Source organism: Nicotiana tabacum, chromosome 21, assembly GCF_000715075.1.
Source record: "Nicotiana tabacum cultivar K326 chromosome 21, ASM71507v2, whole genome shotgun sequence".
In the NCBI taxonomy this organism is placed as follows: Eukaryota; Viridiplantae; Streptophyta; class Magnoliopsida; order Solanales; family Solanaceae; genus Nicotiana; species Nicotiana tabacum.
In genome coordinates this window covers 31916238-31933489 of record NC_134100.1, presented here as the reverse complement: position 1 = coordinate 31933489, position 17252 = coordinate 31916238, and the positions used below count along the sequence as shown (strand labels likewise).

At 40.7% G+C, this 17252-nt stretch overlaps 1 protein-coding gene across 1 annotated transcript; it reads left to right on the top strand.

Moving 5' to 3' along the window:
- Window positions 1–12077: 12077 nt before the first annotated feature.
- On the top strand, window positions 12078–16763 carry LOC107773096 (uncharacterized). Its single transcript, XM_075242085.1, has 6 exons — window positions 12078–12349; window positions 13616–13851; window positions 13932–14190; window positions 15149–15328; window positions 15412–15567; window positions 16168–16763. Exons 1-6 carry the CDS (start codon window positions 12320–12322, stop codon window positions 16333–16335), a joined length of 1029 nt encoding a protein of 342 aa, XP_075098186.1. The 5' UTR covers window positions 12078–12319; the 3' UTR covers window positions 16336–16763.
- Window positions 16764–17252: the final 489 nt, after the last annotated feature.

Sequence of the window (17252 nt, the reverse complement as noted above, 5' to 3'; positions counted from 1 at the left end):
AAGTGGAATTTTCCAAACAGTTACATAGCCTCTCATAGATAAGTATAGACGTCTCTGTACCGATCAACGAGACTCTAATAAACCGGCTTGTGATCCATGACTCCTATGAACCTAGAGCTCTGATACCAACTTATCACGACCCCGGTTTGCCCTCCGTGAACCATCGTGACGGCACCTAGTCTCTATGACTAGGTAAGCCTAAATTGCGGGAAAAAACCAAAATTTGCGGAAGAATAAACAACTTTAAATAGTAATAACAGTGTGTAAATGTGCCACTCGGCATACACCATATTCAACTCTCAAACCCAAAACATAAATCCAAGACCCGAAAACCCACAATTCACAAGCCTTTGGAATATCTAACAGTTTACCTCTAGAATATCTAACGAGAAAGAAAAATATAGAAGGGCAATGTTTAACAGCTAAAATAGAAAGGGACTTCACGATCTACGGACGCGGCAGATGCACCTCGAAGTCTCTAGAGCAGTCACCTCCCTCAAGGATGGCAGGCCTGAGTAGCGGTACCTGGATCTGCACATGAAAAACATGCGCAGAAGAGGCATGAGTACAACACAGCGGTACTCAATAGTGCCAAGCCTAACCTCGGTTGAGTAGTGATGAGGAAGGTCAGGGCCCTACTAAGGTTAAATAGAATATAAAGATTCAACAGTATAGAACAGAATAGTATAAATAAGTACGGCAATAAAATAACACAGGATGTACAGACAACAACTATACAAAAACAAGGTAAACACGGAAATGAAATACAGCTCAGCACCAATAATAACAAATCGGGAATCTCCCAGGATACCGTCCTGTAGTCCCATATGTATATGTCCAGTGGATCTCCCAGGATCCCGTCCCGTAGTCCAACTCATAGTGCGCGAGGATCTACCGGAATCCCGTTCCGTAGTCCCAAATATAAATATCCAGTACTAGGGGAATCTACCACGTGCATTCCCGTAGTTCCATACAACTGTGCACAGGGATCTACCGGAATCCCACATTCGTAGTCCCATAATAAACATACAAGGGGGAGCTACCGGAATCCCACATCCGTAGTCCCAAAATAAATACATAGCAGCAACAGGAAAATATACAGAAATGGCAAAAATTTCATATTAAGGCAACAAGTGATTCTAGCATAGCATGCTGCACATAAGTCAAGTAAGATAGGTTGAGCAAATAGAGCAATTAAGTCGCTTAGACATGCTTTCCTAAGCTAACAACAGGCTTAATAGTGCAAGTAATAGAAACAGGAAAGGAAACATACTAGTAATTACTTTAAGAAAACCGGATTTCCAACAATTAGCACAAGTATGCACTCGTCACCTCCCATACAAGGCATTTCAATTACCAAATACACTAATCATAAGGGGAAGGTCCCCCACACAAGGTTAGACAAGCCACTTACCTCGAACTGGCTCAAAAATTAATCCGAAACCACGCTCTTTCCACGAGTACTCGACTCCAAATGGCCCAAATTTATTCAATTTAATTTCATAATGTAAATAACACTTCAAGTAATTGATTCTACAATTATATTCTAAGCAAATATGCGAAATTAGGTAAAATGACCAAAATTCCCTCGGTCCCACATCTCGGAATCGGGTGGAATTTATATTTTCAGAAACCTCGTACTCTCACGAGTCTATACATAGCAAGAATACTGAAATCGGAGTCCAAATGACCCCTCAAATCCTCATTTAAAGGTCTTTTAAACTCAAGCCCTAATTACTCATTTTTTCCAAATTTTTCACCGCTAATTAGGTCCTTAATCACATAAAAATGAGTTATGAAGTCAAAAATGTTACCTCCAAGTGATTCCCCTTGAATCCCTCTTCAACCCTCTTCAAAAAGCTTCAAAATCGCCTAACAATGGAGGAACCTAGGCTAAAATTCGCGAAATAAACCTTTTAAAACATTTTGCCTAGGCATTTAATTCCTTCTTCGCGAACGCGGTCAAGGTATCGTGTTCGCGAAGCACAAAAATGACGTTGACCAAAAGTCCTCTTACGTGAACGCGACAAGGCCCTTGCGAACGCAAGATTTACCCAAACAAGCCTTCGCGAACGCGTTCCTCTCATCGCTAACGCGATGAGTAAATTCTACTGGACCAATTTTCCTCCTACACGAACGCGAAGCCCAATCACGAATGCGGTTCATAAGTATCCAGACCTTCACGAACGCGGAACCTTCCTCATGAACGCGAAGGCTAAAATTTCACTAACCTACACTGACTCTTCGCGAACACGAAGAGTAAATATCTGTAATAGCTGAAACTGCAATTCTGCAACTTTTTAACAACTAAAAATGATCCGTTGAGCATCTGAAACACACCCGAGGCCCCCAGGACCTCAACCAAAGACATCAACATATCCTAAAACCTTATTCAAACTTGTACCAATCTTCAAAACACCTCAAACGACATCAAATCAACCAAAACACATTGGATTCAAGCCTAAGTTTTCCAAAATCTTCCGAATTACGCTTTGGATAAAAAAAACCAACCAAACCACCTCCGAATGACCTGAAATTTTGCACACACATACCCAATGACATAATGGAACTACTGCAACTCTCGGAATTCCATTCCGACCCTCGGATCAAAATCTCACTACCGAACCGGAAACTTCAAAAATTCAACTTTCAGCGTTTCAAGCCTATATTAGCTACGAACTTCCAAAATACAATCCGAACACGCCCCTAAGCCCGAAATCACCTAACGGAGCTAACGGAACCATCAGATTTCCATTCCGAGGCCGTCTTCACACTGTTCCAACTACGGTCAACTTTCCAACACTTAAGCTCTCATTTAGGGACTTAGTGTCCCAAAACTCTCTGAAACTTAAAATTGAACATCCCAGCAAATCAAAATAGCACAAATAGACTGGGGGAAGTAGTTAATAGGGCATTGGGGCATAAATTCTTAAGACGGTTGGCCGGGTCGTCACATCCTCCTACACTTAAACATCCGTTCGTCCTCAAACGAGCGTAAAGACATACCTGAAGTAGTGAAAAGATGAGGGTAACGGTTGCACATATCCTGCTCGGTCTCCCAGGTCTCCTCCTTGACCGGCTGGCCCCGCAACTAAACCTTTACTGCAGCGATGTTCTTTGACCTTATTTTCCTAACCTGCCTGTCCAGTATTGCCACTGGCTCCTCAACATAAGATAGATCCTTGTCCAAATGGACTGAATTAAAATCCAACACGTGCGATGGATCACTGTGATACCTCCGGAGCATCGAAACATGAAATACCGGATGAAGTCCTGCCAAGCTGAGAGGTAAGGCAAGCTTATAAGCAACCTTCCCAACACGCTTCAATATCTCAAAAGAGCCAATAAACCTCGGACTCAACTTCCCTTTCTTCCCGAATCTTATAACGCCCTTCATAGATGAAACCCGAAGCAGAACCCACTCTCCAACCATATAGGAAATATCACGAATCTTCCGGTCCGCGTAACTCTTCTGTCTGGATTGAGCTGTACGTAGTCTGTCCTGAATCACCTTAACCTTCTCCAAAGTATCCTGAACTAAGTCCGTGCCCAATAATCTGGCCTCACCCGGGTAAAACCAGCCCACCGGGGATCTACACCGTCTCCCATATAAAGCCTCATATGGTGCTATCTGAATGCTGGACTGATAGCAATTGTCGTAAGCAAACTCCGCCAATGGCAAAAACTGATACCAAGACCCTCCAAACTCAATCACGCACGCACGGAGCATATCCTCAAGAATCTGAATAGTGGGCTCGGACTGTCCGTCCGTCTGAGGGTGAAATGCTATACTCAACTCCACCTGAGTACCCAACTCTTGCTGGACGACCCTCCAGAATCGTGATGTAAACTGAGTACCCCTATCTAAGATAATGGACATTGGAATCCCATGCAGACGAACAATCTCTCGGATATAAATCTCCGCCAACCGCTCCGATTAATAAATAGTACACACAGAAATAAAATAAGCAGACTTGGTCAGCCAATCCACAATCACCCAAATAGCATCGAACTTTCTCAAAGTCCGCGGGAACCCAACTACAAAGTCCATGGTGATCCACTTCCACTTCCACTCTGGGATCTCTATCTGCTGAAGCAACCCACCCGGCCTCTGGTGCTCATACTTCACCTACTGACAATTGAGGCACCGAGCTACAAATCCAACTATATCCTTCTTCATCTGCCTCCACCAGTAGTACTGCCTTAAATCCTGATACATCTTCGCGGCACCCGGATGAATGGAATACCACGAGCTATGGGCCTCCTCCAGAATCAACTCCCGAAGCCCATCAACATTGAGTACACAAATCCGACCCTGCATCCTCAATACCCCATCATCACCAATAGTCACATCTCTGGCATCACCGTGATGAACCTTTTCCTTGAGGACAAGCAAATGAGGGTCATCATACTGTCGCTCCCTGATACGATCTAATAAAGACGACTAAGAAATCACGCAAGCTATAACCCGATTGGGCTCCGAAAGATTCAATCTCATAAACTAGCTGGCTAAGGCCTGAACATCCATCGCCATAGGCCTCTCCGATGCTGGTAAATAAGCCAAACTCCCCAAACTCTCTGCTCGGCGACTCAAAGCATTGGCCACCACATTGGCCTTGCCCGGGTGATAAAAAATAGTGATATCATACTCCTTCAGCAACTCTAACAACCTCCTCTGGCGCAAATTTAGATCTTTTTGCTTGAACAGGTGCTGCAAGCTCCGATGGTCAGTATAAATCTTACAGGGAACACCGTATAAGTAATGGAGCCAAATTCTTCATGGCGTGAACAATGACAACTAACTCAAGGTCGTGAACAGGGTAGTTCTTCTCATGTATCTTCAACTGTCTGGACGTGTATGCAATCACCCTACCGTCCTGCATCAACACCATATTGGGGCCAACCCCCGAGGCATCACAATAGACTATATAAGACCCCAAACCTGTAGGCAGTATCAAAATTAGGGTTGTGGTCAAAGCTGTCTTGAGCTTTTGAAAGCTCGCCTCACGCTCTTCCGTCCACTAAAACGGAGCACCCTTCTGGCTCAACCTGGTCATAGGGGCTGCAATCGATGCAAACCCCTCCACAAAACGATGGTAGTAGCCCGCCAAACTAAGGAAACTATGGATCTCAGTAGTTGAGGATGGTCTGGGCCAACTTTGCACGACCTCTATCTTCTTCGGATCCGCCTGAATACCCTTACTCGATACCACGTGGCCTAAGAATGCCACTAAATCCAACCAAAACTCACATTTCGAGAATTTAGCATATAACTTCTTCTCTCTCAAAGTCTGAAGCACAGTCCTCAGGTACTACTCATGATCTTCCCGACTCCGGGAATACACCAGAATATCGTCAATAAAGACAATGATGAACGAGTCAAGATACGGCCGAAACCCACTGTGCATCAAATGCATAAAGGCTGCTGGGGCATTGGTCAGCCCAAATGACATAACAAGGAACTCGTAATGACCATACCGAGTCCTGAAAGTAGTCTTCGGGATATCTGGCTCTTGAATCTTCAACTGATGGTAACCTGAGCGAAAATCAATCATAGAAAACACTTGTGCGCCCTGAAGCTGGTTAAACAGATTATCAAAACGAGGCAAAGCATAACGGTTCTTCATTGTAACCTTGTTCAACTGGCGATATTCAATACACATATGCATAGAACCATCCTTTTTCTTTACGAACAAGAAAGGAGCACCCCAAGGTGATACGCTGGGCCTAATAAAACCCTTATCAAGCAATTCCTGTAACTGATTCTCCAACTCCTTCAACTCAGGAGGAGCCATACGATACGGAGGAATAGAAATGGGCTGAGTTCCTGGCAACAAATCAATGCCAAAATCAATATCTCTATCAGGTGGCATGCCTGGAAGATTAGCTGGAAACACATCGGGAAAGTTCCGTACTACTGGAACTGAATCAACTTAAGGGGTATCAATACTGACATCTCTCATATAAGTTAAATACGTGTCACACCCCTTCTCAACCATACGCTGAGCTTTAAGAAAAGAAATAACTCTACTAGGAGTGTGATCTAAAGTACCCCTCCACTCAACACGCGGTACACTTGGCATAGCCAGCGTCACGGTTTTGGCGTGACAATCAAGAATAGCATAATGGGGCGACAACCAGTCCATGACTAAGATCATGTCAAAATCTACCATGTTGAGCAATAATAGATCAGCTCTAGTTTCAAAATCACTAAGAGCAACCAAACATGACCGATAAACGCGGTCCACAATAAGAGAATCTCCCACAAGAGTAGAAACATAAACATGGAAACTCAAAGAATCCCGAGATACACCCAAATGCGGAGGAAAATACGAAGACACATAAGAGTAAGTAGAGCCTGGATCGAATAGAACCGAGGCATCTCTGTGGCAAACCAATATAATACATGTGATGACAGAATCGGAGGCAATCGCCTCGGTACGGGCAGGAAGGGCATAGTATCTAGCCTGACCTCCCCCTGTAGGGAAACCTCTACCTCCCCAACCTCCACCTCTAGCTGGCTGAGCAGGTGGGATAGCAACTGGAGCTGTAACCATAGCCTAAGAACTCTGCGGGGCACGTTATGGCTGAGAAGTCTGTGGAGGTGCACCCCTCCCAAGTCTGGGGCAATCCCTCACCATATGACGTGTGTCACCACACTTAAAACAAGTTTTGGCAGGATGTGGTGGCAGTGACTGGCTCGGGCCAGGTCTGCTAGACTGACCTCTGAAAGCACCCCACGCAGGAGGCGTGCTAGATACCGGTGGTGCATAATAAAGCTCCTGAGGCCTAGGAGGAGCTGGAACACTACTGGCTGCTGGAAGAGCTGAATGAATAGGACGACTCATGTAACCCCTACCCTGACGACCTACAGCTGGAGCACGGGCACCAGAGAAATGGCTCGACTCTCGAGACCTCTTGGCCTCCCTCTCCTCTCTCTCTATAGCATGCATACCCTCAATCCTCCTAGCAATGCTCACTACCTGCTGATAAGAAATATCCATCTCCAACTCACGAGTCATGCTAGATCTGATGCTGGGAATAAGGCCCTCAATAAACCGGCGAACGCTCTAGCGAACAGTAGAAACCAAGGCTAGGGCATGTCTGGCCAAGCTGGTATAACGGATCGCATACTCTGAAACAGTCATAGCACCCTGGCACAAATGCTCAAACTCCGCGCGCCATGCGTCCCTGAGGCTTTGAGGAACATACTCCTTCAGGAACAGATCTGAAAACTGAGCCCAAGTTAGTGATGCAGCCTCATCTGGACTATCTAACTCATAGGTGCACCACCACTCATATGCGGCTCCTCAAAGCTGGAAGGTAGTGAAAGAAACCCTGCTTGATCCTGAGATACCCATAGTACAGAGAATGCGGTAACACTCATCAAGAAATCCCAGAGCATCCTCTGATGCTAGACCACTGAATACAGGAGGCTTGTACTTCTTGAACCTCTCAAGCCTCAGCTGCTCATCCTCGGAAGCCGCTACCCTGTCCTCGGGCTAAACTGGCACTACAGGTGGTATAGGAATAATCTCAGGGACCTGCTCAACATGCACTCGCTGCTCAAGAGTGCAGGCGGCGGGAGTCTGTGCTCCTCCCCCGGCCTGAGATGTAGCTGCAGCAAGGGGAAGTAACCCTGCTTGAGCCAGAGTGGTGTACATGCCCATGAACTGTGTTAGAGTCTCCTGAAGAGCTGGGGTAGTAGTAGCAGTAGACGTGTTAGGTGCCTGGACTCCGACTGGAACTGCTGGTGGTACCTCGGCGGCAGCTCGCGCAGGTACTCTGGTTGCACCACGTGCGCATCCTCGGCCTCTACCCCAGCCCCGACCTCTGACAGCTGCAGTAGGGGGCGCGAGTGCCTGATCATCTCGGATGACACGTGTCCTCACCATCTGTGAGAGAATAGAAGACAGAAGTTTAGAATTGTGATGTCAAAATATCACACGACAAGGAAATCAAATGAAGTGGAATTTTCCTAACAGTTACATAGCCTCTCATAGATAAGTACAGACGTCTCCATACCGATCAGCGAGACTCTAATAAACCGGCTTGTGATCCATGACTCCTATGAACCTAAAGCTCTGATACCAACTTATCACGACCCCGGTTCGTCCTCCGTGAACCATCGTGACGACACCTAGTCTCTACGACTAGGTAAGCCTAAATTGCGGAAAAAAAACAAAATTTGCGGAAGAATAAACAACTTTAAATAGTAATAACAGTGTGTAAATGTGCCACTCGGCATACACCATATTCAACTCTCAAACCCAAAACATAAATCCAAGACCTGAAAACCCACGAATCACAAGCCTTTGGAATATCTAACAGTTTACCTCCAGAATATCTAACGAGAAAGAAAAATATAGAAGGGCAATGTTTAACAGCTAAAATAGAAAGGGACTTCTCGATCTACGGACGCGGCAGATGTACCTCGAAGTCTCTAGAGTAGTCGCCTCTCTCAAGGATGGAAGGCCTGAGTAGCGGTACCTGGATCTGCACATGAAAAACATGCGCAGAAGAGGAATGAGTACAACACAGTGGTACTCAATAGTCCCAAGCCTAACCTCGGTTGAGTAGTGACGAGGAAGGTCAGAGCCCTACTAAGGTTAAATAGAATATAAAGATTCAACAGTATAGAACAAAACAGTATAAATAAGTACGACAATAAAATAACACAGGATGTACAGACAGCAACAACTATACAAAAACAAGGTAAACACGGAAAGGAAATACAGCTCAGCACCAATAATAACAAATCGGGAATCTCCCAGGATACCGTCCTGTAGTCCCATATGTATATGTCCAGCGGATCTCCCAGGATCCCGTCCCGTAGTCCAACTCATAGTGCGCGGGGATTTACCAGAATCCCGTTCCGTAGTCCCAAATGTAAATATCCAGTACTAGGGGAATCTACCGGCTGTATTCTCGTAGTTCGATACAACTGTGCAGGGGATCTACCGAAATCCCACATCCGTAGTCCCATAATAAACATACAAGGGGGAGCTACTGGAATCTCACATCCGTAGTCCCAAAATAAATACATAGCAGCAACAGAAAAATATACAGAAATGGCAAAAATTTCATATTAAGGCAACAAGTGATTCTAGCATAGCATGCTGCACATAAGTCAAGTAAGATAGGTTGAGCAAATAGAGCAATTAAGTCACTTAGACATGCTTTCCTAAGCTAACAACAGGCTTAATAGTGCAAGTAATAGAAACAGGAAAGGAAACATACTAGTAATTACTTTAAGAAAACCGGATTTCCAACAATTAGCATAAGTATGCACTCGTCACCTCCCGTACAAGGCATTTCAATTACTAATTACACCAATCCTAAGGGGAAGGTCCCCCACACAAGGTTAGACAAGCCACTTACCTCGAACCGGCTCAAAAATCATTTTGAAACCACGCTCTTGCCACAAGTACTCGACTCCAAATGACCCAAATCTATTCAATTCAATTTCATAATGTAAATAACACTTCAAGTAACTAATCCTACAATTAAATTCTAAGCTAATACGCGAAATTAGGTAAAATGACCAATACGCCCCTCGGGCCCACATCTCGGAATTGGGCGAAATTTACATTTTCAGAAATCTCGTACTCTCACGAGTCTATACATAACAAGAATACTAAAATCGGAGTCCAAATGACCCCTCAAATCCTCATTTAAAGGTCTCTTAAACTCAAGCCCTAATTACTCATTTTTCCCAAATTTTTTACCACTAATTAGGTCCCTAATCACATAAAATGAGTTATGAAATCAAAAATGTTACCTCCAAGTGATTCCCCTTGAATCCCTCTTCAACCCTCTTGAAAAAGCTTCAAAATCGCCTAACAATGGAGGAACCTAGGCTAAAATTCACGAAATAAACCTTTTAAAACATTCTGCCCAGGCATTTAATTCCTTCTTCGCGAACGCGGTCAAGGCCTCGCGTTCGCGAAGCACAAAAATGACGTTGACCAAAAGTCCTCTTATGCGAACGCGACAAGGCCCTCGCAAACGCGATGATTTACCCAGACAAGCCTTCGCGAATGCGTTCCTCTCATCGCGAACGCGATGAGTAAATTCTAATGGGCCAATTTTCCTCCTACGCGAACGCGAAGCCCAATCGCGAACGCGGTTCATAAGTATCCAGCCCTTCGCGAACACGGAGCCTTCCTCGCGAATGTGAAGGCTAAAATTTCACTAACCTCCATTGACTCTTCGCGAACGCGAGGGTCCACTCGCGAACGCGAAGAGTAAATATCTGCAACTGCTGAACCTGCAATTCTGCAACTTTTTAACAACTAAAAATGATCCGTTGAGCATCCGAAACACACCCGAGGCCCCCGGGACCTCAACCAAAGACATCAACATATCCTAAAACCTTATTCAAACTTGTACCAATCTTCAAAACACTTCAAATGACATCAAATCAACCAAAACACATCGGATTCAAGCCTAAGTTTTCCAAAATCTTCCAAATTACGCTTTTGATCAAAAACCCAACCAAACCACCTCCGAATGACCTGAAATTTTGCACACACATCCCAAATGATATAACGAAACTACTGTAACTCTCAAAATTCCATTCCGACCCTCGGATCAAAATCTCACTATCGAACCGGAAACTTCAAAAATTCAACTTTTGGCGTTTCAAGCCTAAATTAGCTACGGACTTCCAAAACACAATCCGAACACGCCCCTAAGCCCGAAATTACCTAACGGAGCTAATAGAACCATCAGATTTTCATTCTGAGGCCGTCTTCACACTGTTCAGACTACGGTCAACTTTCCAACACTTAAGCTCTCATTTAGGGACTAAGTATCCCAAAACTCTCCGAAACTTAAAACCGAACATCCCGGCAAATCAAAATAGTACAAATAGACTCGGGGGAAGCAGTTAATATGGGATCGGGGCGTAAATTCTTAAGACGACCGGTCGGGTCGTCACATCTTTACACTATCAATATATATAAATAAAAATCATGCATACGTGATCAGCACCTTCAATATGTTCATTTTACATGCGATTATAGTGCATCTAACACAATTAGAGCTTAATTTAATCAATAAATGAGAACCACCAAAGAGCTAAAAGGAATATGAAATCTTGCTAATATGAGTTAAATTTCATGAAACAATGTGTGAGACTCAAAACTTAAGCAAGGGTCTCACCAAGGTTACGGATAAGGTAATTAAATCTAATCACTTTTACAATTTTTTTTCCTTTTCTCTTTTTCCTTTTTTGTCTTAATTATCTTTTGAAGTCTCTTTGGTTTCATCTACAAACATACTTTTAATTGGATTACCATATCAAAAGCATTGTCCTTTTTTACTCACCAACTTCTTTTTTTGCACTACTTTGTACTTTTTTTGACATCATCTGTTATTTCAACTAAGTGCAACGTACAGATTTTTATTAACAGGAATAAACAAACAAAAGAAAAATTGATCACAGAACAAATTCCTATTTTCTATTTAGCTACATAATTTATTTACCTTTTTTCTATTACTAAATTCACGTATTGACATGAATAAATAAATAAATAATTTATTATGCGATAAATTTTTTTGTTTAGCTAGAGAACTTGTTTGTCCCTAGTTTATGTTTTTTAATAGTAAGAATTCAAACCATCTCTTCTTCTTTACATTTTTCCTATTAACAAGTTCATTCTTTGCCAACATTTCACAACTTAAAAAAAGGCAAAAAGAAAAGGAAAAATGACTACAATGCTTTTTTCTATATCCTATCTATGTGGTTTAAAACAAAATTCCGAAATTATAATAGGAAATAAGGGGAAAAGTAGCGCTTAATGGAGTACATTTTAAGTTGAAACCAAATAATACTAGTTTAAACCATGAAATACTGGTTTCAAGAGAAATTTTTATTTTTAGTCGTAAATCTCGCAATTTTTTTTTCAAATGAAATTCATAGTAATATAATTTAATTTTATATTAAAAACTTTCCTTTTTATGGTATAAGCTTCGACAAATTCAAATAGAATTACGTAAATAGTGTCCATATGGGTGCTGGTGTGAGTTGGACAAAATCTCCCATTAAATTACAATGGCTCTATCTTAGATTCCGGCATTAAAAAGTAAGACGACAACCTCATATATCCAAAACACTTGTACTATTCATTCAAATATTCGTATCTATTTGCACTCAAATGCTCCTTCTATAGGGCCACATTTCCCACTATTTCTCCTTCTTCTGAAAATTAGAAAGAGACTAGCACAAAAGAACTACTAATTCAACAGCCTCCACCTCTTTCTCCTCTTTCCCTCTTCTTTCTTCAGTTTCCCTTTTGATTTTGGCTCAACTACAATGGCTGAAGAAATCTGTTTCTTTACAAAGGTTTGTTTTTTTTAATTTTTTCCCCTTCAAGTTCCTCTTTTTAATTAATGGACAATGGTTTCCTTTCCTTTCTGTTTTTTGTGCTTTGCTTTTTGCTGAGTATATTCTATAAGAGATCCTGCTAAATATTTCTTCTTGGTACATTTACATTCTTGTTGAAGCTGGACTCTCCTTCCCTTTCTCTAATTGGTTATTTGGGAAACTCGGATTTGTCCAGAAATTTTATTCATGGTGGTTTTAAAGATGTCTCAGATGTATTTCATGACAAATTTTACCTGTATTTTGTACTCATTGATCTGGGGTTTTGATCTTTTTTTTGTACAAACACATTAGTAGAGGCAGGTGCAGACATTTGTGAGCTAAAATAATTTTTTGGGGTCTCATTTTTAGGGTCTGTATTAAACTGAGTGGAAGAAGATTTTTCATTTTTTTTTCCCTGTTTGTTTATAGAGTTGTTGTGAAGATGCAATACTTCACCTGAAATACTTAGTGGGCATTATGAAATTCCAGAAAAAAGTGAAAAAAAAATTTCAAGTTGAAAAATGGTATTTTGGAAATGGGAGTTGTGATTGGACACGAATACAAATTGTAGTTGTTTTTAAATTTTTGTGAGTGATTTGGGATGAAAATTTTGAAAAACAGATTTTTGGAGTTTTTCAAATTTCAAAAGATTTCGGAATTCAACTTCAAGTTGGATTTGAAATTTTCATGGCCAAACACTGATTTTTTTATGGCCAGATGGGCCCTTACTACTATGAATTAACCTCTTAAAGAGACTAACTATACATCTTCCACTACTTGAGAATGTGGTTCATGACTTCTCGGAGGTAAATTTTTGAGTTTAAGTTCTATGCATTAATAGTGCAAAAAATGTTTAACACAAAAAGGGTCACTTATAAAAGTATTACAGGTATTTCTACCATTAATTGATAACCTAATAAAAATGATAGTCAACCTATAACAAAAGATTGTATGTAACTTAATCCAAATTTTATAGGCTAACTAGATTGAGTTTGCTGCTTTATATCAAAAATAGCAGGTGGTTCTTTATAACAGTAATCAGTTTTTTTTTTTAACTTGCCTTTACATGAGTTGATTTCTCTATTTGTTTAGTCAACTAGCATTTACTCGATGTTTAAGATTAATTGCCCAAGGAACGAGTTCATTACTAAGGCTGTGATTTGAGGTCAATTCATGTTGCAATTTTATTTTCCTCTTTTGCGTTGATCTGGTGCATTGACATCTGTCCTTTTATTTTAATGCCAGGATTCTCTTATCATAAAACCTCCCAAGAAATCTCCAGCATTATTGAGGATGATTGTTGTAGTGTTTGCAATGGTTTGCGGTGTTTATATCTGTTCAACCTGTCTTAAGCAAACTAACACCGAGACAACGAGCAAATTGTGGAACATTGAAGTTATAGAAAGGTTGTGTCACGAATATGACACTGACCGATCCCAGATTCCATACTTGCATTATCCTAAACCGAAAACCTTTAACAGGTAGGTATTTGAGTTATTTAGCTCAGTCTTTTACATATTTGTCTTGTATTCATTTCATCTCCTTTGGCCATCTATTGTAGGGGTGAATGTGGTTGTAATCCTGTACGGCTGTTTGCTGTTCTGTCAACCCAGAGGTCTGGGAGTGGATGGTTTGAGACACTATTAAATAGTCATATTAATATAAGCTCCAATGGTGAAATTTTCTCCGTCAAAGAGCGGAGAGAAAATTCCTCCTCAATCTTGAGGACATTGGACAGTGTTTACAATTTGGACTTGTTTACCAGTGCTTCCAAGAATCACTGTTCAGCTGCAGTTGGCTTCAAGTGGATGCTTAATCAGGTAAAATATTTTTCGTTGATTTACATGTTTTAAACTTAAAGTTTCGCTGAGATGTAGGCAGGGATAAAAATGTTGTGGAAGGGGAGACAGTGTGCTCCAACTTTCCAAAAATCTTCTCAAACTACTTTTGGGGGGGGGGGGGGTGTCACAGTTGTTTCAGATTGCTAGGCACTCTGCATCCTACTATGTGCCATGTGAGACGTATACCTAGCTTAAGATTGCGCTGCTTGAGTTGAGATGTGTTGGTTTTTTAATAGATGGGGCAGCAAAAAGATTAAAAGTATTGACTGAAAATGTCTCTCAAATTATTTTATTAAGCATAACAAGGCTTTAAATAGCCAATTAGGACAAAAAATCCACATAATTTAAAATATAAAAAACCTAAAATATTATCAAAATACCTTTAGAAAAGTTTCTCTTCGAACCAGATTTTTGTTGTGCTTGAATACCTTTAGCCTTCCGGACTTCATTGCATTGAAATAAATTTCTCTTGGAGATCCACTCAGGTTTGTAATTTTATCAAAATAATTATTTGCTATGGGTGGTAATTTCTAAAAGTAGATCATGCATCAAACTTGGGTCTTTCAATGTTTTCCTACTGATTGAGCAAATTTGGATCTTATCAAATCAGTTGGCTAATTTATCCACACAATGATGCGTCACATAAAAGAGGAAGTCTGTATGGTCGAACTAGTCTTGTTTCAAAACCACTTCGTATACTAATAGCACTTGTTCACGTAGAGTAAAGTCTGAAAAGGATAGCATTTGTTTAACACTTCATTTATTAGCAGCATTTGTTGCGCAAGTAAAATTTAGCGGAATATTGTGATATTGCTGGTCTTCATCAGATAAAAGAGAGTTCTAATTTTGTGCAAGATCTCATTGTTTTGCTAGTGGAGATGCTTGAAACTATTGTTTTATTGTGGAAAATTGACTTGGTTAATTGTGGAAAATGCAGGGGCTGATACAACACCATAAGGAAATTGTTGAGTACTTCAACAACAAAGGCGTTTCCGCTATATTTCTCTTTAGAAGGAATCTACTGCGGCGTATGGTTTCAGTGCTTTCGAACTCCTATGATCGATATGCCAAACTCTTGAATGGAACACACAAGTCTCATGTGCACTCACCTGACGAGGTATCTTCTCGAACCCATCCCTCTTTATCAGTGCAGGCACATGGACATAATATACAATCTAATCACTTTGCTGCTTCTCCTAGGCTTCTACTCTCGCGAAGTATAAACCAGAAATCAATACAACATTACTGATCACAGATTTGAAGAAAATGGAAGTGGCAGCCACTGAGGCATTGGAGTACTTCAATAGCACTCGGCACCTAACTCTCTATTACGAAGATCTTATCAGAAATCAGACTGTAAGAAAATACATTTCTGAAGTTATAATTACCTTGTCATGCGTCGTTGCATTAAAATCCAAGAAGTTCTGATAATTTCTCATTTCAACTATATCTCGTCAAGTTTCTTAATTTCGCATATAGTCAGTAATTTTTTTTCTCACAAAGCTACTTTTTGTCATATTAAAGTAAATGGCGTTTACCCACTATAACAGTAAAGTCACGAAACTTTGCCCACTGTAATAGAAAAGTCACCTTGAGGGGTAGGTCTAGTCGTTTTAATGGGTAAAGTTTGGTGATTTTGCTAAAGGATAAAATGCAGTTACTTTAATGCGGGAAAAAATAGTATTGTGTTTTACGTAAAGTTCAATTACTTTAAAGTGTCAAAAAGTAGTTTTAGTACTTTACTATTATAGTAGTTGATAAAATTTAGTAACCATATGGGAAATTAACCTATATGCACTCTGTTGAAGTTTCCTTAATGCAAAGAAATTCAAGATCAATTGTTTAGTAATGTCAGGACACTATATGATTGAAGGGCCAATTTATTCTTTTCCCTTTTTCTATACGGAAAGATACTCGTTCCTTTCTGTTGCTCATTATTTTCTGGATTTGTTGCAGAAATTGGGAGATGTACTAGATTTTCTAAAATTGCCACAAATGAATTTAAGTAGCCGCCAAGTTAAGATACATAGTGGACCTTTGCGGGAGCATATCAGGAACTGGGATGATGTGAATAAGACATTGAGCGGAACAACATATGAGAGTTTCCTTCGCTCTGACTGTTAAATTTTCACCTTCATTGATTGATGAAGGAGGTGTAGATATCAACCTGGAAATATATCTTACTGCATTACAACAGCAACTGCTACGCCTGAAAACCAAACAGATTGAGACCGGCAATGTGAGCAAGCTCACATAGACGGTGCATTGGTCGATGTAAATCAACAGAAATCCAGTTTAGCCCAACTTTTATCTGTAGGTTCCATATTTGTTTTTTCCAAATTGCAAGTGTAATTAAGCTGAGTGTCAAAGGTCAAAGATCTTATAGGCAATACTTCTGTCTTCTTGTTAACCCCTCCCTCCCCCCACCTTTTTTTTGGGGGGTTTCACTTTTTCTTTGTAACTTTTCAATGTTCTTGGTTTCTGTAACTTAAACTAGGAAAGGATAAAATCTGCAAATTAATGCAGGTGGTGAGAGGTTATCTATTTTCCAATTTATTCATTACTCAGTCTTTAGGTAATCTGCATTTCTTTTGATGTGCTTCTTGGTTCCTTCTAAGATGATGCCAAATGGGTGCAAAAGTCTAGCATTCACTTCTGGTTTCATCTCTAGCTCTTTGATACTCTCAAAGTAAAACTCTTGTGCACTGACAATGCATAATTTATATACAACATCAAGTTAAAATGATCTACAATAATAGGTAACTCTTAATAATAAGCCTAGTTTAGAAACATAGAAAATAAGAAAATGGCCTGTTTTAACAAGTTATAATGCACCAATAATGTAAATTACAATTGTATTGTATACAAGTGAACTTCTTCTCTATCTTTGACCATGTAGATTTCATGCGTACAATAAAATCCTCAACTGCTCCGGTCTGATTGTACGGCTAACCGCTTAAAGTGTGTTCAGGAGTCCAAATTGGGAGCAAGTCCAAACGATATCTAATTTGAAAAGATACAGTGTTACTGTTGGGTGTGCG

What these genes read in the sequence shown, in the direction of transcription:
- LOC107773096 (XM_075242085.1), top strand. Translation starts at nt 12,320, where the DNA reads ATGGCTGAAGAAATCTGTTTCTTTACAAAG. An exon ending in AAACCGAAAACCTTTAACAG is followed by an intron (nt 13,852 to 13,931) that starts GTAGGTATTTGA and finishes CATCTATTGTAG; the next exon opens with GGGTGAATGTGGTTGTAATC. An exon ending in ATGTGCACTCACCTGACGAG is followed by an intron (nt 15,329 to 15,411) that starts GTATCTTCTCGA and finishes TGCTTCTCCTAG; the next exon opens with GCTTCTACTCTCGCGAAGTA.